The sequence below is a fragment of the Mycteria americana genome, chromosome 13, assembly GCF_035582795.1.
Source record: "Mycteria americana isolate JAX WOST 10 ecotype Jacksonville Zoo and Gardens chromosome 13, USCA_MyAme_1.0, whole genome shotgun sequence".
In the NCBI taxonomy this organism is placed as follows: Eukaryota; Metazoa; Chordata; class Aves; order Ciconiiformes; family Ciconiidae; genus Mycteria; species Mycteria americana.
In genome coordinates, this window is record NC_134377.1 from 3599082 (window position 1) to 3620799 (window position 21718).

Here is a 21718-nt window from a genome sequence, read left to right on the forward strand (position 1 = left end):
CTGATGCCTGCAGTGCAGATCATAAATCAGCGGCGGCTGGAGCGGGCTCGGGGGGCCGCGGGCTCCCCGGCACCCAAGACCGCCTGGGCAGGGAGCGATGGGGCTCCCCAGCCTTGCGGGGCTCCCGCCGGCCCCCCAGGGCCGTGAGCAGGGTCGCCTGTCCCTCCCCGTCCCCTGTCCCCCTCGTCCCCGCTGTCACGTTGGAGGCCAGCAGCCGGCCGGGGCTGGCAGGGAGCCCACGCTGCCAGGGCTGTGGGCACAGCGGCCTCGCTGCCCGCTGGCTCCGCAGGGGTGATGGGGACGGTCCCCCAGCTGCCACTTGCGTGGCAGTACCTGGGGTGACCAGCGCCGTGGCCCTGTTTTGCAGGTGACACCCCCCTCGTCTGCCACCGGTGACGTGCTGAGCGACGGGGACAGCCGTGGAGCCACCGAGGACGTAGGCTGAGCGGCGGGACACGAGGAGGAAGAGGAGGAGGGGGTGTCTTGGGGACAGCACCGTGGCTGTGTGTCCCCAGCATTGTGCGCAGCCACCGGCCACCTTTGAGCTGACGCAGCCCGGGGGGGGTCTCGCTGACTTTTTGGAGCCTGAGCCCTGCCAGCACTGCGGGGAGGAGGAAGGGCTGAGGAAGACGTGCCGGGTGATGGATGGCCCCAGCCCGGCGCGGCGGCCCCGGGGGAGCGGGACCGGGCGGCTTGGGGACCTCGGGGACCTGGCTGGCAGCGCCCGCCTCTGCAGAGCCCCGCAGCGTTTGCTCTGCTGAGCTCCGGAGCCCGCAGCCGGTGGGAGCCAGGAGGAGGATTCGGAGGGGCTCCGGGTGAGCCCCGCGTCCCTGTGCCGGGGCATGGCTCGGGGCTGAGCCGCCATCCCCCCGGCATGGCGCGGCAGGGCTCGGGGGCCATGCTGGCCTCCGGTGGCCTGGGCTTCCCCCCCCAAAACCTGGCCCGCGTGGTGGTGTGGGAGTGGCTGAACGAGCACGGGCGCTGGCGGCCCTACTCGGCCGCCGTCTGCCACCACATCGAGAACGTGCTGAAGGAGGATGCCCGTGGCAGCGTGGTGCTGGGCCAGGTCGACGTCCAGCTGGCGCCCTACGTCATCGACCTCCAGTCCATGCACCAGTTCCGGCAGGACACGGGTAAGGGGCTGGCGCCGAGCCGGGAACGTCCGTCCACCCATCCGTCCTTCCATCCCTCCCTCCCTCCCTCCCTCCCTCCCTCCCTCCATCCATCTATCCTTCTATCCTTCCTTCCTTCCTTCCTTCCATCCGTCCGCCCCAGTGTGTCCCTATTGTCTCCTGTTGTTCCATTCATCCGTCTGTCCAGCTGTCCATTCATCCATACATCTTCCTCACTGCATATCTGTCTGTCATTCCATCCTTCCATCCACCCATCCGTCCATTTCTCCATCCGTCCATTCCTCCATCCACCCATCCTTCCTTCCATCCGTCCACCCCAGTGTGTATCTATTTGTCTCCCTGTTGTTCCATTCATCCGTCTGTCCAGCTGTCCATTCATCCATGCATCTACCTCACTGTCTGTTTGTCTGTCATCCCATCCCTCCCTCCCTCCCAGTGTATCTCTACTTACTTGTCTGCCACTTCATTCCTGCACCCATGCATCCATCCATCCGTCCACCCAGCTGCCCGTCCATCTGTCCCTCCATCCCATTGCACACACCCTCCTCTCCGTCCGTCTGTCCCTCCCATTCCTTCTCTCCTCCCCTCGCCCTGCTGGGCTCTGCTCCCCCCGTGGACCCCACGAGGCTCCTCCTGGCCTTTCCTTTCCCCCTCCCCACTTTCCCCCTCCGCCGTGGACCCCTGCCCCGGAGGGACGTGTCCCGAAGTCCCTCCATCCCCTCTCACCCCCCGTGGGGTGCCGTGGTGGGTGGCGTGTCCCACTGTCCCACTGGCCACCCGTCTGCCCCACAAAGCTGCTCCATCTGGGGTCCTCAAGGAACTGAGGAGGCCCCAGTTTGGGCACTGGGAGCTGCAGTGGGCACCGGGCCGGTTGCAGCCGTGCAGCTGTGGCGGTCGGTGCCTGCCAGCCGACGGTGCCGTGCTGCGGCACGCATCCAGGCCACGCGTCCTCGGGGGAAATCAAAGCCGGTCCCACATCGGCACCAAGCCCAGACCCCATTAAATGTGTCCCCGTCACAGTGTGACCCATTAAACTGGCGCGTGCTGGCTGTGCCGCAGGGGACTCGCCGGTTCGGCTGCTTTCCTGGCCACCCCTGCATCCCTGCCTGCCGGGAAGCATGGGGCTGCCGAGGGCAGGGTCCGGCCCCAGGCCAGGCAGAGCAGGCGGGGGACCTGCCACGCACCGGGTGACACCCCCAGCCCCCCCAGACTTGCCTGGGGACACGCAGGGGCCACCCCAGAGCAGGACCCCCATGGCCGTGCGCCCCTTGCCTGGCCACCGATGCCACCGTTCCTGGTCACCAGTGATGGCAAATGACCCTGCGTGCGGATGTGGCTCCACGACAGGCTGGGGACTGAGATGGGGACCGAGCCAGGGACCTGCCACCATGCCTCTGCCATCAAGCCTGGCTCCGAATCGGTCTCCAGCCGGTCACGGGCTTGGCAAGGGGCGACTTGGCACCCGCAGCCCTGAGTCAGCGCGGCCAAGGCCACCGGCCCCAGTAGGGTCGTGCCGGCGGCTGTGGCCACGCTGACTCAGGGCTGTGGGTGCCACCGGGACACCCTGGCTGTCCCCATGCCAGCTCCGGTCAGCTTTGGCCAGGACCCATCCTCTCTCAGCGGGCACCTGGCGTCACATCCCGTGGCCACGGTGCCGGGTGCTCCTGGGGAACACGTGCCCACGGTGGGGCCACGGCTGGGTTTGGGGGTCACACGTCTCTGCCGGGAGCAAAACAGCTCTTCCCGGCATGTCCCCGGGTACTGCGGTGCCTGTGCCAGCAGGGCCTGGGGACAGGGGTGCTGAGAGAGGGGCCTCGCCGTCCCCAGTGATGTCACGGGAGGGGATGTGGCCCTCGCTTTGGCTCCATCCGGAAGATTGTCCGCGGCATCGTTGTCTCGGTGTGCCCCATCCCTGTATCCACCTCCATCCGTCATCCCTTGCCCTTGGATGTGGCCTGGGGGCAGCCGGGTTTGGAGGCTGTCAGATGTCTCTGGAGTCCCGTGGTGCTCGGGGACACGAGGGTCCCCCATGCTGAGGGCGCTCCCGGTGCCCGCTTGTGGCATGGGGACACAGGGAAGGCGGGCAGGAGGCTGGGGGCGAGGGGGGCCTTGGCCCGTGCCGTGCCCGGGGTGGGAGAAACCCGAGCCGAAACGGCGACGGCGCGAAACGAGGTGACCCCGTTCCGAGCAGCGGGGACGCGCGTCCCCCTCCCTGTGGCCCTGGGGACACTGGCTTGGCCCCGCATCTCCGGCACGGCTGGCGGAGGGGACAGGGGCTGTGGGGCTGGGAGCAGCTGGTGGCCCTTGGGGACTTGGAGGTGTGTGTGGCCACATGCACGGGCTGGGGTGTCCTCCCCTCCCCTCCCCTTCCCTCCCCTCTCCTCCCCTCCCCTCCCCTCCCCTCCTCTGCTCTGCGGCAGCGGGATGGGGGATGTGGGGCAGGGGGATGTGGGATGTGGATGTGAGTGGGCAGGGGGATGCGGGATGTGCGGCAGGGGGATGTGGGATGTGGGGCAGGGGGATGGGGGATACAGGGCAGGGGGATGCGGGATGTGGACGTGAGTGGGCAGGGGGGTGCGGGATGTGGGGCAGGGGGATGTGGGATGTGGGGCAGGGGGATGGGGGATGTGGATGTGAGTGGGGCAGGGGGGTGCGGGATGTGGGGCAGGGGGATGCGGGATGTGGGGCAGGGGGATGTGGGATGTGGATGTGAGTGGGCAGGGGGATGCAGGATGTGCGGCAGGGGGATGTGGGATGTGGGGCAGGGGCATGCGGATGTGAGCGGGCAGGGGGATGCGGGATGCAGCTGCAAGGACCAGTGGGATGCGGGACACGGGTGTGAGTGGGACGCGGGATGTGGGCCTGAGCGGGCAGCAGGCTGGGGGACGTGGACGCAAGGAGGCAGGCACGGATGTGAACACGAGCGGGATGCAGGGCACGGATGCGAGCGGGATGCGGGCAGGAGCGGGCAGCGGGGACGAGCGGTTCTCCGGGGGCTGCCGGAGCGGGGTGAGCGGCCTCCCTGCCTCCCTCCCGCAGGGCCGCCGGCGGAGCTGCCTCAGCACAAGCCGGCAGCTGGGGCCAGGCTCTGCTGCCTGACGCGGCCGATGATTAATGACTGTTATTAGCCTCGTTAATCGGGCTGGGCAAACAGTGCTGGCGAGGGGATAGAAAGGCACCGTGCCGCAGGGGCACCGCTGGGGCTGCGGCTCGAGGAGGGGGCCGCGATGCCTCCCCCCACCGCAGAGCTTCAGAGGCGGCTGCAGCGTCCGACTCGGTCGCAAACAAGCGGCGAGGGGCCAGGATTTGGCCCGGCACGGGGGACAACGCCTCGCCCCCGTGACTGCCAGTGCTGGCCAGAGCCAGCTGTCAGGAAACCCCTCCTGACCGGGAAATGCTCCCCCCGCCCCGGGGACGGCGAGGGGACCCCGGCCGGGGAGGGTGGAGATGGGCCTGGACCAGCGGGATGGAAAAAGGCGCCGGGGGCCGAGCAGCGTCGCCCTTCCCACGGCGGCCGGGGCCGTGATCCCAACCGCCAGCAGCCCGGCCGGCGGCCAAGCCGACACCGCCAGCACCGCTCACGGCGGGTTGTTGAGCCTCGCGCGTCCCCGGGGAGGCACAGCCCTGCAGACACGCCGATCGATCCGTCGCACGCCCCGGCCGCGGCTGCTCGGCGGAGGGGAGGCGGGTGCTGCCTGTTGGGGCGTGGTGGCCGTCACCCCTCCTGCACCCTGGGGTGCTTTGCGGAGGGCAAGAGCGGCTGCTTGCGCCCCAAAGTGCCTCTGCAGCCCCATCCCTGTGGGGTGCCGGGCTGGGACCGTGGGGTGCCGGGCTGGGAAGCGGACGTGCACGCACGCGTGCAGGCGCGGGTCCCTCCGCCGGCACCCTGGGGTGCTGGAGCCCCGTGGGCGCTCACCCCCCGCCCCGTCTCCCCAGGGACCATGCGCCCCGTACGGAGGAACTTCTATGATCCGTCCTCGGCCCCGGGGAAGGGCATCGTGTGGGAATGGGAGAACGACAACAGCTCCTGGACGCCCTACGACATGGACATCTGCATCACCATCCAGAACGCCTACGAGAAGCAGCACCCCTGGCTGGACCTCTCCTCCCTGGGCTTCTGCTACCTCATCTACTTCAGCAGCATGTCCCAAATGAACCGGCAAACCCAGCGCAAGCGCCGGCTCCGGCGTCGCATGGACCTGGCGTATCCCCTCACCATGGGCTCCATCCCCAAGTCGCAGTCGTGGCCGGTGGGCACCAGCACGGGGACACCCTGCTCCTGCCCGCAGTGCCTGCTGGTCAACAGCACCCGCGCCGCCTCCAACGCCATCCTGGCTTCCCAGCGCCGCAAGCTCTACCCGGGTGCCGTCCGCCAGAGCAGCACCTTCGCCGGGGCGGCTCTGTGGCCGGCGGGGACGGGGTCGCTGGCGGTGGCGGGTGGCACGACCAAGGGCGAGGGGCTGCGGGTGCCCGGCGGGGCATTCGCCCCCAGCCAGAGCGTGCCCGGCGGTGTGCCGCTGCCCGGGCTCAACAACCTCAACCGGCCCGGCACGCAGCGGGCGGCTGGACTCGGCGCCCGTGCCGCTGTCCCCCCAGGGTAAGCTGGCGGGGGGAGGGCAGCCTGGGGAAGGGGATGGCCGCGGTGTCCCCGAGGTCGCGGGGATGCCAGGCGAGGCGGGCGCAGGGATGGACACGCAGAGCGGGGGGAAAGGGGAGATGGAGGTGCCTTGTCCCCCGCTGTCACCTTGCACAAGCAGGCCCAGCCCTTCCGGCACGGTGTCACCTCCAGCCCCAGGCTCCCCACCCTGGGGACATGGTGGCAGGAGGGACAGCCCCAGCAGCTGGCTCGTCCCGGATGGTCCCTTGGACCCCTGCCCCTGCAGAGGGGCTGCGGTGATTTGTGCAGCGCGCTGTGTCATGCCGTGCCACGCTGTGCCGTGCTGTGCCACGCTGTGTCATGCCGTGCCACGCTGTGTCATGCCGTGCCACGCTGTGCCGTGCCGTGCCGTGCCGTGCCACACTGTGCCGTGCCGTGCCGTGCCACGCTGTGTCATGCCGTGCCACGCTGTGCCGTGCCGTGCCACGCCGTGGCATGCTGTGCCGTGCCAGCTGGAGGAGATCGAGTGCCTGCTCCCTGGGGACTTGTGTCCCTGCTGTCCAGCACGGGGTGTGTGACCCTGGCTTGTGGCCCGGTGCCACCCCGCAGGTCTCTGGGGGGCACAGGGTCATGGGGACCACAGCCCTGCTGTCCCCTACATGGGTGGGAATCACTTGCTGAGGGGATGCGGGTGGATGAGCAGACCCCCAGTGGGATGTCCCGGTGGGTGTCCCTGTCCCAGCACCCAAGCCCCCCTGGCCGTACCCCTCGGTGGGTCGGCCTGGTGTCCCCTCGGGGCTCTCGGCACCAGGCTGTCGCTGGCCAAGGGGCAGGCGGGGCAGGCAGGAGCGGCCATGGCCCAAGCCAGACCTGAGGAGCAGGCTGCGACGGTGCGGCTGGCAGCCTGCCGGCATGGGAAAGCCCCCCGTGCCGCTCGCTCGGGTGGGAACCGGCCCGGATCCGGCCCTGGGGTATTTGGTCAGACCCCCCCGGACGGGAGCGAGCACCCCGGGCTGCAGCGAGCCGTCCCAGGGGACGAGGGGAGAGCCTGTCCCATCCCTCCCAGCTCCCTGCCATGGGGGCAGGGTCCGGCCCCGGGCTGGGGGGTGCGGGGGGAGGCAGAGGGGCCCCAGCTGGGGCTGGGAGGTGGGGGCCGGGGGGGCAGGGGTTCACTGAGAGCCCCCGGCAGGTCCCGGCGCGTTTCCTTCCCCTGCTGACGTGCTGCTTTCGCTTCCGCGTGCCAGGCGCTGGGCCAAGCAGTCCCGTCCCCATCACTGTCCCCGTCCCCATACCGGCACGCAGGTCCCATCCCACGCATCCCCATGGACAGGTAGGAGGGGGCCAGGAAGACCCTGGGGAGCCTGGGCCGGGACCTCCACCACTGCCCCGGCCTCGGCGTGGGTAAGGGCAGCTTCGGGAGCGGGAGGGAAAACGCCGGCAGCCCCGGCTGATGTGGGGCTGAGCGCTGCCAAACTCGTCACCGCGATGGTTGTGTGCACGGGGGGCTTTTGGGACTGGGGAGGGGGATGACACCGCGGGCGGGGGCTGCTGTCCAGGCTGCTGAGCTGGGGCAGCCCCCCGGGGCAGGAGAGCACCCGGGCACTGCGCAGGGCTCCTCTGCTGGGCGTTCTTGCTTGTCCTCCATCCCAGTGCGTGCTCCATTCCTTCCTTCCATCATCCATCCATCCATCCATCCATCCATCCATCCATCCACTTGCCCAGCCACACATCTGTCTGTCCATCTGTCTGTCCATCCCTCCCTCCCTCCCTCTCTGCACCTATCCATCTGTCCATCCATCCCTCCGTCCACCCCCACCCACAGGCACAGCCACATCCATACCTGCACCCACCTGCGCACGAGCCCCCGGCTCCCACCCAGCTCTGCCTGCGCACGCTCCTGCCTGTGCCCCCGGGTGCCCACCCAGCCGTGCACGCACGGGTGCCCACCCAGCCACGGGTGCACACGTGGGTGCACGCACGGCCACGGGTGCACATGCAGGTGCACGCACAGCCACGGGTGCAGCTCCAGCACCGTGCACGCATGGGTGCACGCACGGCCACGGGTGCACGCACGGGTGCAGGCACAGCCACGGGTGCAGGCACAGCCACGGGTGCACACACGGGTGCACACCCAGCCATGGGTGCAGCCCCAGCACCGTGCACGCACGGGTGCACGCACAGCCACGGGTGCACACACGGGTGCCCACCCAGCCACGGGTGCAGCCCCAGCACCGTGCACGCACGGGTGCACGCACGGCCACGGGTGCAGGCACGGCCACGGGTGCACACACGGGTGCCCACCCAGCCACGGGTGCACACGTGGGTGCACGCACGGCCACGGGTGCAGCTCCAGCACCGTGCACGCGCGGGTGCACACCCAGCCATGGGTGCAGCCCCAGCACCGTGCACGCACGGGTGCACGCACAGCCACGGGTGCACACACGGGTGCCCACCCAGCCACGGGTGCACACATGGGTGCACACACACGGAGGAGGTGCCCTGGGTCAGCAGGGGCGAGCGGGCAGGGGGGCACCGTGCCATCGCCCTGGGGGTCTTGGTGCTGGCAGCCCTGGAGGGGTGAGGGTCCCCCGGGGCATGGGAGCGATGGCCAGGGCGATGGGTGAGGTGCCGAGGCGCAGGGACGGTCCCCGTGGGGGATGCGGGACACAGGGCATCGCCACCGGGACGTCCCGATGACGCACCCGCTGCGGGTCAAGGAGGACGTGGTGTCCCCAGCACCATTGGGTCCCCACCGTTGGGCCGGCACCGGGTGACAGCCCCATGAGACGGGGCAGCAACCCCCCAAGGCTGGCCAGGGGACACCCTGCCCTGCGTCCCACGGGGAGAACGCCGCCCTGGGGACGTGCCATAGGTGGGGCGGGCGGTGCCAGCCCTGCCAGCCCCGCTGAGCCCCTTCCCCTCCCATCTCCGCGCAGGGTGCCAGCCCTCCCGGTGAAGAACCTGAATGGCACCGGCCCCGTCCATCCCGCCCTCGCAGGTAAGGGGGGGTCCTGCCACCAGCCGGGTGTCACCGCCGGGTGACATCGTGGGGCAGGCGGAGGGAGGGATGGACGGACGTTGGGTGGATGGACGGACAGCACCTCTCCCCCGGCGCAGGGATGACCGGCATCCTCATGTGCGCCGCGGGGCTGCCCGTCTGCCTGACCCGCGCCCCCAAGCCCATCCTGCACCCGCCGCCCGTCAGCAAGAGCGACATCAAACCCGTGCCCGGGGTCAACGGCATCTGCAGGAAAACCAAAAAGAAGCATCTCAAAAAGAGTAAGGAGCTGCCAGCGTCCCTGCGCGCCCCCGGCCACGCCAGCCCCTGCCGGAGGGGAAACTGAGGCACGGGCGCTGCTGCTGCCTGTGGGGCTGGGGCCCCCAAGGGGTTTTGGGGCGATGCCCACAGCTCCTCCGTGCCACGTGCTGGCACTCCCTCCTCCTTGTGCCGTCCCCATCCTGGTGGCAGGGGTGGCAGGGCGTTGGGGGCACCGTGGGCAGGCTCTGATGGCACCCCCCGCTCTGCCCACGGCAGGCAAGACCCCCGAGGACGTGGTGCGCCGCTACATCCAGAAGGTGAAGAACCCCCCGGACGAGGTGAGTGGGCGTCCCCGGGCACCGCGGCTCAGCCCACGGGCTCACCCCGGGGCCACTGGAGGTTCATGGGGCTCCGGCATGGGGAGGGGTGCGGGCAGGGGACGGGCAGCCCCCCGTGGTGGGCAGAGAGCTGGGGGTGACCTCCCCATCCCACCCGGGTGCTGACGCCCGGCAACCTGTGCCCGGCAGGACTGCACCATCTGCATGGAGCGGCTGGTCACCTCCTCCGGCTACGAGGGCGTCCTCAGCCACAGGGGCATCAAGCCGGAGCTGGTGGGCAAGCTGGGCAAGTGCGGGCACATGTACCACCTCCTCTGCCTCCTGGCCATGTACAACAACGGCAACAAGGTGAGCCGAGCCCCTCCCCCCCTCGGGGGGGACACCCTCCCCGTGGTCACCCATCCCTGCGGGAGGGTGCTGCGGGGTGGGTGCCGTCCCTGATGCCCACCCGGGCGCCCACGCAGGACGGCAGCCTGCAGTGCCCCACCTGTAAGGCCATTTACGGGGAGAAGACGGGCACGCAGCCCCCCGGGAAGATGGAGTTTCACCTCATCCCTCACTCCCTCCCGGGTTACACCGACTCCAAAACCATCCGGATCGTCTATGACATCCCCACCGGCATCCAGGTGAGGTACCTGCGCCCACCGCCCCCGGGACCCCCGCCGGGCTGGGTGCCCCCACTCTGTGCCACCCGCTCACCCCATTGCCCTCCCACCCAGGGCCCGGAGCACCCCAATCCCGGCAAGAAGTTCACGGCACGTGGCTTCCCGCGGCACTGCTACCTGCCCGACAACGAGAAGGGCAGGAAGGTGAGCGTCCCCGATGGCACCGGGGTGGGACGGGATGGGAAGAGAAGGGATGGGGTGGGAAGGGATGGGATGGACTGGGATTTGATGGGATAGAATGGGAAGGGAAGGGATGGGGAGGATGCAGCCGTGCTGGGGCGGGGCTGGCACCATGCGGGCACCGTGCTGAGGCTGAATCCTGCACCCTGGGGTGCTGGGGGCCGTGCTGTGCCGGGCGGGAGGAGGGCTTGGGGTGCCGGGTGGGCGAGTGACGGCCGTGCCTGCCCGCCGCAGGTGCTGAAGCTGCTGATCGTGGCCTGGGACCGGCGGCTCATCTTCACCATCGGCACCTCCAACACCACGGGGGAGTCGGACACGGTGGTGTGGAACGAGATCCACCACAAGACCGAGTTTGGCTCCAACCTGACGGGCCACGGCTACCCCGACCCCAACTACCTGGACAACGTCCTGGCCGAGCTGCTGGCCCAGGGCGTCTCCGAGGCCACCCTGAAGGACTGAGGCAAGGGTGAGGGGCTCCCCACCGCCCCCTCGGCCCCGCGTCCCCGCCCGTGCCACCGCCGCCCGTGCCGCTTCGCTGCCGACGCCGCAGCCCTGCTGGGTGGGCTTGCCCCCCGTCCCGGGCCACCCGGTGCCACCCGCCACGTGTCCCCGTGTGTCCCCCCCCATCCCGGTTCGCCCCGCTCCCGTGGCGATCGCATCGTGGGCTGGCGCTTTTCTTTTTCTACCCGTGGCCCCTTTGCGCGTCAGCCGCTGCGTGCCACCCGTGCCACCCGTGCCACCCGTGCCACCTGCCGCCACCGCCGCCCCACGGAGCCGCGTACAGCCGGTGCCATGTGTACATCTCTGTGTTACAGAATACACCCCGCGCCGGGCCAGTGTCCCCGCGGTGTCCCCGCGGTGTCCCCACTGTGTCCCCACTCTGGTCCCTGCACCTCCCTCCCGCCCTCCCGGGGTGCTGGGTGGCATCGCCGCCGGGTCGCTCCCCCACCCAGTGGGGTGTCGTTGAGCGTGGGTGTTGGTCACTCCCTGCGGGATGCTGGGCTGGCGGGGGGGGGCTCGGGGCACCCCCGTGGACAGAGGAGCACGTGTGTGTGTGTGTTTGCACACGCGTGTGCTGGGGGGGCCCTAGATCCGCTGTCCCGGCACACGGGCACTCCCCGCGGGACACGGGTCCCGGGTGGGATGAGGCCCCCACCGGGGGGGGAGGGAGGGACTACAGCTCCCAGCAGGCCCCGCGGCGCGGGCAGGCGGGGCTGGGCGCAGCGGGGCGCAGGGCATGCTGGGAGGTGTAGTCCCAGCCGCCGCCGGTCAAATGGCGGGCGCCGGCGCCGGGGGGGGGCTCGGGGGCGGCCCCGGGGCGTCGTCTCGGCGGGCGAAGGCGTCGTGGGCGATGTCCAGGTCCCGCAGCACCGCCTGCAGCCGCCCCCCGACCGGCCCGCCTGCGCCCCGGCAGGGTCAGCGCCGCGCCCGGCACCCACCCGCGGCACCCACTCGCGGTACACCCCCGGCACCTCCACGGCACCCATGCGGGGTACGCCCTCGTCACCCACGCCCATCGCCCCCCCGGCACCCACCTCTAGCACCCATCCCCGGTACCCACCCCCGGCACCCGCCCTTGACACCTATCTCCGGCACCCACCCGCGGCACCCACCCACGGACCACCCCCCCCCCCCCATCCCACTATGTCCCACTCCGTCCCCCCGTGCCCCCCCATCCCAGCCTGTCCCACCGCCTCTCGTCCGTCCCCCCACGTCCCACCCTATGCCCCATCCCCCCCACCTCCCCAGTACCCCACGGACACGGACAGACTCTGCCGGGTGGGGGAGGTGTGTGCGTGGGGAGTGTGGGGGTGGGAGGGTGTGCGTGGGGATGGGGGGGTGCTTATGGGGGTATCGGGGGGTAGGGGTGTGCGTGTGCAGGGGTGTGCGTGTGTCTGAAGCTCGGTGTGGGTGTGGGTGCACCCACGCACGCACCCGCGTGGGCATCGGTGCGCGCCCGGGCGTGCATATCCGTGCGTGGGCGTGTGTCTGGCCGTGTGCATCCCCCTGGGCGTGTGTCCCTGTGGCCGCGTGGCCGTGGCCGTGTGTATTTGCTGTCCCCTGGTGGAGGGGACCAGCTGAGCGCTGGGGGGGGGGGGGCGTGTGCACGCGTGTGCAAGCGCGTGCATCGGCGTGTGCACGCGTGTGCCAGCTGCCCCACGCAGGGGCCGCCCCAGGCAGCACCCCGGGGTGCAGGGTCCCCGTCACCCTTCCCCACGCAGCAGGGCTGCCCGTACCTGCCTGCCCCGGGCAGGGGGGCTCGGCCGCCGCGCCGCCCTCGGGACCCTCGGCTCCCGCCGCCCTGCGGGAGAGGGACCCTCAGCACGCTCCCCCCCCGCCCGCCAGCCCCCGGGGTCCCCCGGGACCCCCAGCCTCACCGCAGCCGGGCCCCTGCCCGCCGGAGGTGCCCGTAGAGGGTCTGCGCCGCTGCCGAGGGGTCCAGGGGGTCGCTCCACTCGCCCAGCGCCACGGTGCTGTGGGTCCGGCTGCAGCCGGGCGCTGCCAGCGACAGCCGCAGTGAGGGTGCCGGGGGACCCCTGCACCCCCTGCCCGGGGGAACCCCCGTCCCTCGCTGCCTGCCGGCCTTACCGGTGCTGGCAGGCTGCAGGCAGCAGGTCCAGCGGCCCCCACGGAAGGTGCCGGGGTGGCAGGTGGGCAGCATGGCCTCGTTGGCGCTGCTGGCCTGCCGCACCGCCCAGAGCCACTGCCACAGCTCCTGGCCGCTCTGTGGGGACAGGCAGGGAGGGTGGCAGCCCGCCAGGCACCCACGGGCACCCTGCGCTGGGCGGGGAGGAGGAGGAGGAGGAGGGTGGAGGCGGGCAGGGGCGACGCCGACGGGGTCCCCGGCAGGGGTGGGCACCGGGGATGGCGGCGGGCACCAGGGCCGGGTGACCGGGAGTGACAGTTGGATGGCAAAGCTGCCCAGGTAGGACCTGGCGGGGAGATGGCACCACGGGAGCCAGGGTACCCCAGTGACCCCAGTGCAAATAGGGCTGGGACCCCAGTGATCCCAGTACAGACAGGGCTGGTACCCCAGAGACCGCAGAATATAGCTGGGTACCCCGCTGACCCCAGTATCCTGGAGCTGGTACCCCAGTGATCCCAGTACAGATATGGCTGGGTACCCTGCTGACCCCAGTATCCCAGAGCTGGTACCCCAGTGATCCCAGTACAGATATGGCTGGGTACCCCGCTGACCCCAGTATCCCGGAGCTGGTACCCCAGTGATCCCAGTACAGATATGGCTGGGTACCCTGCTGACCCCAGTATCCCAGAGCTGGTACCCCAGTGACCCCAGTACAGATATGGCTGGGTACCCCGCTGACCCCAGTATCCCAGAGCTGGTACCCCAGTGACCCCAGTACAGATATGGCTGGATACCCCACTGATCCCAGTACAGCCAGGGCTGGTACCCCAGTGACCCCAGTACAGATATGGCTGGGTACCCCGCTGACACCAGTATCCCAGAGCTGGTACCCCAGTGACACCAGTACAGATATGGCTGGATACCCTACTGATCCCAGCTGGTACCCCAGTGACCCCAGTACAGCCAGAGTAGGATACCCCAATTTTCCCAGTACAGCCAGGGCCCAGACACCCCCTTGTCACCAGTAGAGCCAGGGCTGGGCACCCCAGTGTTCCCAGTACAGCCGGTGCCTGGGTATAACTGGAATTGGGACCGGGACCATTCCCATTGTCCCCATGGGACCTGGGGGTGCCCCAGGGCTGGGTGCCAGGGAGGGGGCTCCTGGGGTGCTGGGGCGGGGGGTTCCCGGGGCGCCCGGGGCAGGGTGGGGGGGCACCCACCTTGCACTGGATGTAGGTGGTGTGGAGCTGCCCGGCGCCATCCTGCGCCACGATCTGCATGACGTGGGGGTGCTGGAAGGTGCCCTCGTCCACCCGCTCCACCGCCCGCATCCACGGCACGGGGATGGAGCAGCGCTCCTGGGGGACCCCAAAATACCGCAACTCACTGCACCCACATCCCCTCCCCGGGCGCCGGGCGTGGGGTGGGGGTCACGGGCAGCACCCACCTGCCACTCGGGGGACTTGGAGTAGGTCAGGGCCTCGCTGCTGAGCCAGAAGTACCTCTTCTTGAAGGCGAAGCGGGGCAGCAGTTTGGGCCCCCCCGCCGTGCGGGTGTGCAGGTACCCCTCCTTGATGGTGGCCGAGGGGCAGAAAAGTGCCGGGGGCACCGGCCCCTCGCCCGCTGCGGCCGCGGCATGGCCGGGCAGGGAGGCAGCGGCATCACCCCAAGTGCCACCGCCTCCCCCAGCCCGAGGATGCCCGTCCCCGGCCATCCTGGCAGCATCCGCACGGCACCGAGCGGGTCCCGCTCCCCGGGGATGCTCCCAGCGTGCGGGGGACAGCAGGGGCGATGCCACCCCTCCGCGTTGGGTGCTGGCACGGCCGGACCCAGCACCAGTGGTGCCCCCCGTGTCCCCGCAGCACCCGGCGTGCCCGCTCACCCTCGGTGCTCTCCACAGCCACCAGGCTGTCCAGGAAGGCTTTGACCCGGGTGACGCTGGGCAGCAGGACGGCGTGCAGCGGGGCCATCCACGGCTCCTTGCCCTGCCCCAGCTGCAGCCCCAGGTTGCCGATGCTCTGCAGCGCCTGCCCCGCGCGGGGAAGGGCTCACGCTGCCGTACCCCCCGTGGCGCGGGGGCTGCGGGGGGTGACCCCCGCTCTGGCTGCTGCCCTGAACCCCGGGGGCTTGGGAATTGGAGAGAAAAGTGGAAAAGCGGAGCAGCCCAGGGGGTGAGGGGACACAGCGGGTGCCCCAGGCCGGCTCCTGCCCTGTGCCCGACGCGTGGTGGCGTGGCCCGGCGACGGGCAGGGCTGGCCTCAAGCGGTGTGGGAAGGAGCCAGCCCATGGCACGTGGGCAGGAATGGCTCTGCCCTCCTTGGGGTCCCCATCGGTCCCTGGGCTCACTGTCCCTCCCCAGGTTCCCCTTCCCTCCCCGGGCTTCCCATCCCTCCCGTGGGTCCCCTCCCCTCCCCAGGGTCTCCCTGCCTTTCTGGGGTCCCCATCCCTCCCTGGCACGCCCGTCCCCTGTGGATCCCCATCTCTCCACAGGGTCCGCATCCCTCCCTGAAGTCTCTGTCCTTTCTGGGGTCCCTCCCTGAAGTCCCCATCCCTCCCTGGGCTCCTCATCCCTCTTTGAGACCCCTGTCCCTCCCCAGGGTCCCCACCCCTCCCCAGTGTCCCTGTCCTTCCCCAAGGTCCCCATCTCTCCCCAGGGTCCCCATCCCTCCACAGGGTCCCTGCCCTTCCCCAGGTTCCCCGCCCCTCCCTGGGGTCCCCAACCCTCCCCAGGGTCCCCATCTTTTCCCAAGGGTCTCCATCTCTCCCAGTGGTCCCCATCCCTCCCCAGCGTCCCCATCCCTCCCCAGCATCCCCATCCCTCCCTGTTCTCCCCATCCCATCCCGGGCTCCCCGCACCTTGGCGAGCAGCAGGAGCGTGCGGCCGGTGCGGGGGTCAGCGTGCTGCTCCCGGAGGCTGAAGAGCTTCGGGGTGAGGACGGCGGGGGCAAAGAAACGAAGGAAGAGAAACCCGCTGATGGCGAAGTATCGCACCTCCTGGCCGGGGACAGGGACAGCTCAGGGCTCGGGGCAGCGGTCCCGGCGCCGTGTGGACCCCCGGCCCCGGCCCCGCCGCCTGCCCCACCTCGTGCTGCGCCGAGGGGAACCGCTCCTCCACCCGCCTGCGGAGCTGCTTGAAGGCCATCCTCATGACAAGGGGACACTTCTCCACCGAGCCCGCGATGGCGTCGACGATGTCCCCCAGGTAGCCCTTCAGCAGCTCCAGACTGCTCTCCCGCACCCGCGCCTCCGACAGGGACCCCTTGAAGGAGATCCTCCTGCGGGGATGGCGCCGGGTCAGGGGGCACCCGATGCCCAGGAACGGGCCACCCCGAGTTAGCCAAAAGTCATTGAGGTGATCCCTGGGCTCAGCAGCAATGGGTGACCCCCTCCCGCAGGAGACACGCGGATGGGGGGGCTTGGGATGTGGCAGGCACCGTGTCCCCCCCAGCCGTCCCCTCCGCACTCGCCTGCTGCGGCTCAGCTCCATCTTGCCGGGGTCCAGCTCCACGTACTTCTTCTCCTCGAAGATGCGGTTCACCACGGGCTTCAGGACCTCGTGCAGGTAAGGCAGCCCCACCACCTGCAAGGGATGGGAAGTCACCATCTTTGTCCCCAAACTGTTTCCAGATGCCCTGCTGGGACGCAACCCGGCCCTGTGCCCCGATGCCATCACGGGAGGGTGCAGCGGGGACCCGGCCGGTGTCCCCTCCCACGCTCACCTTCATGAACTGCTCCACGGACTTGGAGGCCAGCGAGTTGGAGCGGAAGAGGGTGTTGGGGTCCGCTGGAAGAGCGCAGAGGCCGTGGCAAGGCGGGCACGGGGCGATGCCCCAGCCGTCCCTGGTGTGCCCGACCCCGGGGACACGTGGCACCTTTCCTGCCTCCCCCTTGGTGGCCCCACTCTTCTCCCCGTGGGGGTCTAGGGGGACCGTGGCAACCCAGTTTCCCGGCTGGGGGGTGCAGGTAGTGCCCCCAGCCCTGGCACTTACTGGTCCTGGCCAGCTCGCGGGCAGTGAGATAGTCCAGGAGGGGCACGGCCAGCCCCTGCCCCAAGAAGATCTTCACCAGCTTGGTGGCCACGTCCTGCCGGCTCTCCCCCGAGGTCACCTCCTCCAGGATGGCCAGGGCTGTGCCGGCGGGGGGCTGTGGGGAGGGCAGGGTGGGCACAGCGAGGCCCCTGCGCCGGGGTGGTCCCCGGCTGTCCCCAAGGGTCCCCCCACCCCACAGCACCCACCTGGCCTGGGCAGAGGATGGGCTCGGTGAGGAGCTGGATGAGGGGCTGGTAGTAGGGGGGGGGCAGGACCCTGTCCTCCACCAGCCGCACCGCCAGCCGCAGGGCGCCCAGCCGTCCCCTGCGGCAACACGGGAGGGGCTCGGCCGCGTCCCGCACCCACCGCCCTCCGTCGCCGGGACGGGGGGGCCACCCCCTCCGCGCTGCCCTGGGCGCAGCCGCCCTGGGGAGCCGCTCGTGCAGGTCGCGGGCAGCTGCCCGGCCTCGCTGCCTGCACTCACCCAGGGTCCTCGGCGGTGCTGGGGAAGGGCAGGAGCTGGAACCAGCCCTTGGGGGGGTCGGTGCAGATGGCGTCCAGGGGGAACTCGACCTGGGGGGCCGGAGGCAGGGTCTGAGGAGCGGGGGGGCACGCGCCAGCGCCCTGTGCTGCGTCTCACTTCCCCGGCCAGCGGGGACCCCTCCTCGGGGGAGACCCCAGGACAGGCAGGGGGTCTGGATGCGGCCCTGCCCCCTGCCCCCATCCCCGTCCCCGTGGGTCCTGACCCGTGGTCACCCAGACCCTGAGCATGGGGAGGGGCCGGGGGTGCGGAGGCGCCCCCGGGACCCTGCCCCGTGCCAGTGTGCCCCGAGGTCCTCACCCGTCCCAAGAAGTCATTCTTGCCCACGATGTCCCAGTCCCACACCTCCACGCTCAGCACGGCCTCCCCCGGCTCGCCCTCCGCCAGCTCGAACTCCAGCACCTCGTCCCAGCGCGGGAAACGAGTTTTCTTAATCACCTGCCGGGGACAGGGACCGGTGGCTGCGGGGGACGAGGCGCCCGGGCCTCTGGGTCCCAGCACGCAGCACCCCGACTCACGGCCGTCTCCAACGCGCGCCCGCAGCACGACACCCGGGCGAAGGGGTCCGAGGTGCCCGAGAGGTCCCGGGGAGCCAGGTCCCTGCAGAAGGGGGGGGGGGTCAGCGGGGGCGCAGCGGGCAGGGGGCCTGTCCCCGCCAGCGCGGTCCCTGCACCCCTGTGCCCCCCCCTTTTCCCCGGCTTGCCTGGGCACCCCGGGCATCCGTGGGGCAGCCGGCAGGCGCCGGGGGGATGCTGGCGAGCGTGGGTCCCCGTTCCCCAGCGCCGCTCCTACCCCGAACCCCCTCCTCCCCCCCGTCCCTGGGGGCCAGGCGGCACAGCGGGGGGGCTCTGCTGTCCCTCCTGGCTGTCCCCGTGGCCATCCCGTTGCCGTGGTACCCGCTTCGGTTGCCATGGCAGCGGGATGCTGCCTCTGCCTCCCGCTCCGCTTGCCGTCTGGCAGCTGCGTGTGTGGGCACACGCGCACACCCGTGCACACGCATGCACACGCACCCCGGAGCGGAGGGGCGGCCTGGGGCGTGCCTCAGTTTCCCTCAGTTTTGAAACCAAAGGGGAGAAACCCGACGCGAGAGCCAGCTGGTCTGATGGGGACCGTCCCCAGGTACCCCGTGGCCCTCCGGGCCACCCAGCTCTGCCCCTCGTCCCCCCATCCTCGTCCCCGAGCAGGGCTGGCAGCGTCCGAGGCAGCGCGTTCCCTGCTTGAGACCCCACAACGTTGTGACACGTGGCTTGGCACACCGATGTCCCCGAGCAGGGTGGATTGAGGGCCCTTCCCGGTGCTGAGGAGGGAGGAGGAGCCCCTTGCCACCGCCGTCCCCCCTCACCTCCCCTCCTCCCGCCATCCAGACCTCCCCCAGCCGAAAATAAGACCCTGGGACGGCCGCGTGCCCATCGTGCCCCGCCAGCCCCCCGCTACCTGGCCTCGATGAGGTGGCAGCGCAGCACCCGCGGGTGGCCCTGCTCGAGGACCCGCAGCTCCAGGTGGATCTCGCCCTGCACCTCCTCGTTGGGGTCCACGGGCGCCAGGCTGAGCCAGCTGTCAACACCTGCTGAGGGGGACGGGCGGGCGCCCCGAGGCGTGGGGATGTGCCCCGCTGCCCCCCCCTCAGCCCCCCGACATGCCCCCCACTCACCCCGCGGCTCGGCCGAGATCTGCTGGCGGCCGAGCGAGACCTTGCCGATAACGTCATCCTGCCTGCGAGGGCAGAGACACGGCGGGCGCTGAGGCCACCGACGGGGCCGTGCCACCCCTCAGGGGTTCCCCACGGGTGACTGGTGCCCACCCGTGGCCCCGTTGTCCCCCCTACCCGACGGTGTCTTCATCCAGCACATAGACGGCGAGGCTGCGGAAGCCGCGGGGCAGGCGCAGGGTGTATTCCTCCCCCCAAAAAGGGTTCAGGCTTTTCCACACCGTGGCCGTCCTGCCGGCGATGGGAGAGGTGGCTGCACCCCCAGGGAGCGCGCCCGTCCCCGCGCGTCCCCTCCCCGGGGTGGCGTGGTGTCCCCCCTACCTGGCCACCACCTCGTTGTCCACCTTGACCACGCAGTAGGGATCGCTGGAGCCGGAGCTGGGCAGGGGAAGTGGGTGGGCAGGGTCAGCCCCCCACCTGGGGGTCCCACCCGTCCCCGGGGGCTGCTGCTGGGGGGTGCTCAGGGGGACGGATCCAAGCGTCGCTTCAAACCCCGCCAGCGACGCGCCAGCCCCGGGGCGTGAGATGAGTTGCCCGGTCTCAGCCCAGCCCCGCAACTGACACCGGGCCACCCCGAGCCGTCGCCCTGCGTCCATCGCCCTGCGTCCCCGTACCCCCCGCCCGTGGGTACCGGTGCCTTGCCAGCGGCACGGCCGAGCCCAAGTTTCTGTGGCAACCCACGGTGTCAGGGTGACACCAGCCTGGGCCAGGGCCCTTCCCAGGCTTAACCCCTTCCGCAGGGGAGGACGGGATGGAGGGGACGCGGGCCGGATCCAGGGCTCTTCCACCTGGTCCCTGGGAAGCCCCTTCCCCGCTCATTTACGGCAGCCGGACCTGCACCGAGGGATGCCAGCCTGGGGTGGCGTGCCCGGGGCGATGCTGGAGCCCCGAATCCCCAGCTGCTGGAGGCAGGGGATTACGGGAGGCACTCCAGCAAGGAACCAGACCCTGGCTGGGGCAAGGGAGGTGACCCCAGCCTCTGTCCCAGCCACGGAGCGGGGGACGGGAAGGTCCTGGCGGAGGCTGGGGGTTCAGCCCCGCTTGCTGTGAGCCCGGGCGATGTTGCGTGCTGGCTAACGAACGGCGTTGTTAATCCCCAGGGGTATCTGAGCGCCTCCCGGCAGAGCAAAGCCCGTGGCCCGGCTGTTCTGGCAGGGACAGGCAGGCAAATCCGGCAGCGCGCTGTGGGGTTGACAGCTCCCGACCCCCTCGAGAGCCCGGACAAGAGTGGGTCACCCCGAGCCCCTCTGCAGCCCCAGGACGGCCCCAAGCTGGATTTGGGGGGGCTGGGAGCAGCACCGGGCACCTCTCCCCCATGCTGGTGGGTCCCGATTGCCCCGCTGTGCCCAGACCCCCCAAGCGGGGCAGCCAGCATGGCAGCATGACCCTCGCCAGGCGGGGAAACTGAGGCAGGGAGGCCCCGCTGCCCACAGCCGTCCCCGGCTGCCCAGCCCTGGGAGCGGCCGGCAGTGCCAGGCTGGCACATCCGGAGGAGCGGGGCTGTCAGCTCCACCGAGGCGGAGCCGCACAGGGCAGGAGCGGGCAGGGGGTCTCCCTGCCCCCTTAGCCCCCCCCGAGGGCGTGGATGCCCAGTAGGTATGTGGGGGTGCTACCCACAGCCTTGGGGGGACACCCTGTGCCCACCCTGCTGGGGGGCAGCAAGGGGATGCCCAAGGGGTTGGGGGGCTCATACGCCTCCTGCGGGGGGGGGGGGGGGGGGCTGAGGAGGCTGGCAGTCCCCTGCCACCCCTAGACCCCCCCTTCGGGGCAATGGGTCCCTGCCAGCATGGGTGCAAGCAGGGACCCCCAAAACTGCAGGCAGAGCAGAGCACCCAGGGCACCCAGCCCCCCCCCCCTCCCCCCCACCATGTCTCCCAGGGTGGGGGGCCGGGGGAAACTGGGGGGGCTGAGAGCCCCCCGAGCTACTCACACGTCCTTGGCGGGCAGGTCCTTCCCCTCCACCACCCGGCAGTGCAGGGAGGTGGTTTTGGCCATGCCGGAGAACTTCGGGGCGGGTGCCTAGGAGTCCATGGGGGCCTCTGCAGTGGGGGCCCCGGGGTGCCCCGAGCCCCCCGCACCGCCGGTGGGGCTGCCGCCACCGGCCTCCTCCTCCTCCCCAACGGCTTCTCGCTGTCGCTTCTTCCTTTTTCCTCTTCTCGCTTGTTTTTCTCACTGCTTCGCTCCCCACCTGCGCCGGAGCAGCGGGCGAGAGCAAGCGAGCCAGAGCGCGCGGGCACGCGGCAGCGGGCGAGCTTGGGCGTGCTGGCCTCGTGCCCACTGGCCCAGCGGACCAGCAGCTCGCCGTGGGGGTCCCCCTGTGTATCAGCGACCACCGGGCGTGGGCAAAGCCCCCCCCCCCCCCCCCGCCCTTCTAGCAATGGGGAAACTGAGGCACGGGGCCATCGCAGAGCGCTGGGCCCTTCGGGGGGGGGGCGGCAGCTTCTGTCCCATAGCGCCCGAGCGGCACAAGAGACTGTCCCCAGGCCGGGGGGGCTGTCCCCAGAGCCCGGGGTGGCGGTGGGTGCCGCAGGGAGCCTGGCACGGACGTTGGCCTCGGGGTGGGGATGCGGCGGAGGAAGCAGCCAGCTTGGGGGGGCTGCTGACACAGCGGTCCCTGAGACCCCCACGGGACCTTGCCCCCCCCCCGGGTGCCCCTGCCCTTGCAGGGGACACCCCGAGCCA

The 21718-nt window shown here is 70.9% G+C and overlaps 2 protein-coding genes across 2 annotated transcripts; one reads left to right on the forward strand and one right to left on the reverse strand.

Moving 5' to 3' along the window:
- Window positions 1–874: 874 nt before the first annotated feature.
- Window positions 875–10631, forward strand: DTX1 (deltex E3 ubiquitin ligase 1). Its single transcript, XM_075515845.1, has 9 exons — window positions 875–1133; window positions 5070–5730; window positions 8667–8728; window positions 8848–9009; window positions 9266–9327; window positions 9517–9675; window positions 9792–9953; window positions 10047–10136; window positions 10407–10631. The coding sequence occupies exons 1-9, from the start codon at window positions 875–877 to the stop codon at window positions 10629–10631; spliced, it is 1842 nt and encodes a 613-aa protein (XP_075371960.1).
- A 722-nt stretch (window positions 10632–11353) lies between these two features.
- On the reverse strand, window positions 11354–21211 carry RASAL1 (RAS protein activator like 1). Its single transcript, XM_075515846.1, has 21 exons — window positions 20967–21211; window positions 19358–19414; window positions 19154–19267; window positions 18980–19041; window positions 18763–18892; window positions 17847–17928; window positions 17629–17766; window positions 17272–17360; window positions 16994–17111; window positions 16749–16902; window positions 16479–16543; window positions 16227–16339; window positions 15842–16034; window positions 15616–15753; window positions 14642–14786; window positions 14207–14382; window positions 13980–14117; window positions 12762–12897; window positions 12551–12671; window positions 12410–12474; window positions 11354–11572 (listed from the first exon to the last, which is right to left on the reverse strand). Exons 1-21 carry the CDS (start codon window positions 21029–21031, stop codon window positions 11442–11444), a joined length of 2430 nt encoding a protein of 809 aa, XP_075371961.1. The 5' UTR covers window positions 21032–21211; the 3' UTR covers window positions 11354–11441.
- Between the last annotated feature and the right edge of the window lie 507 nt (window positions 21212–21718).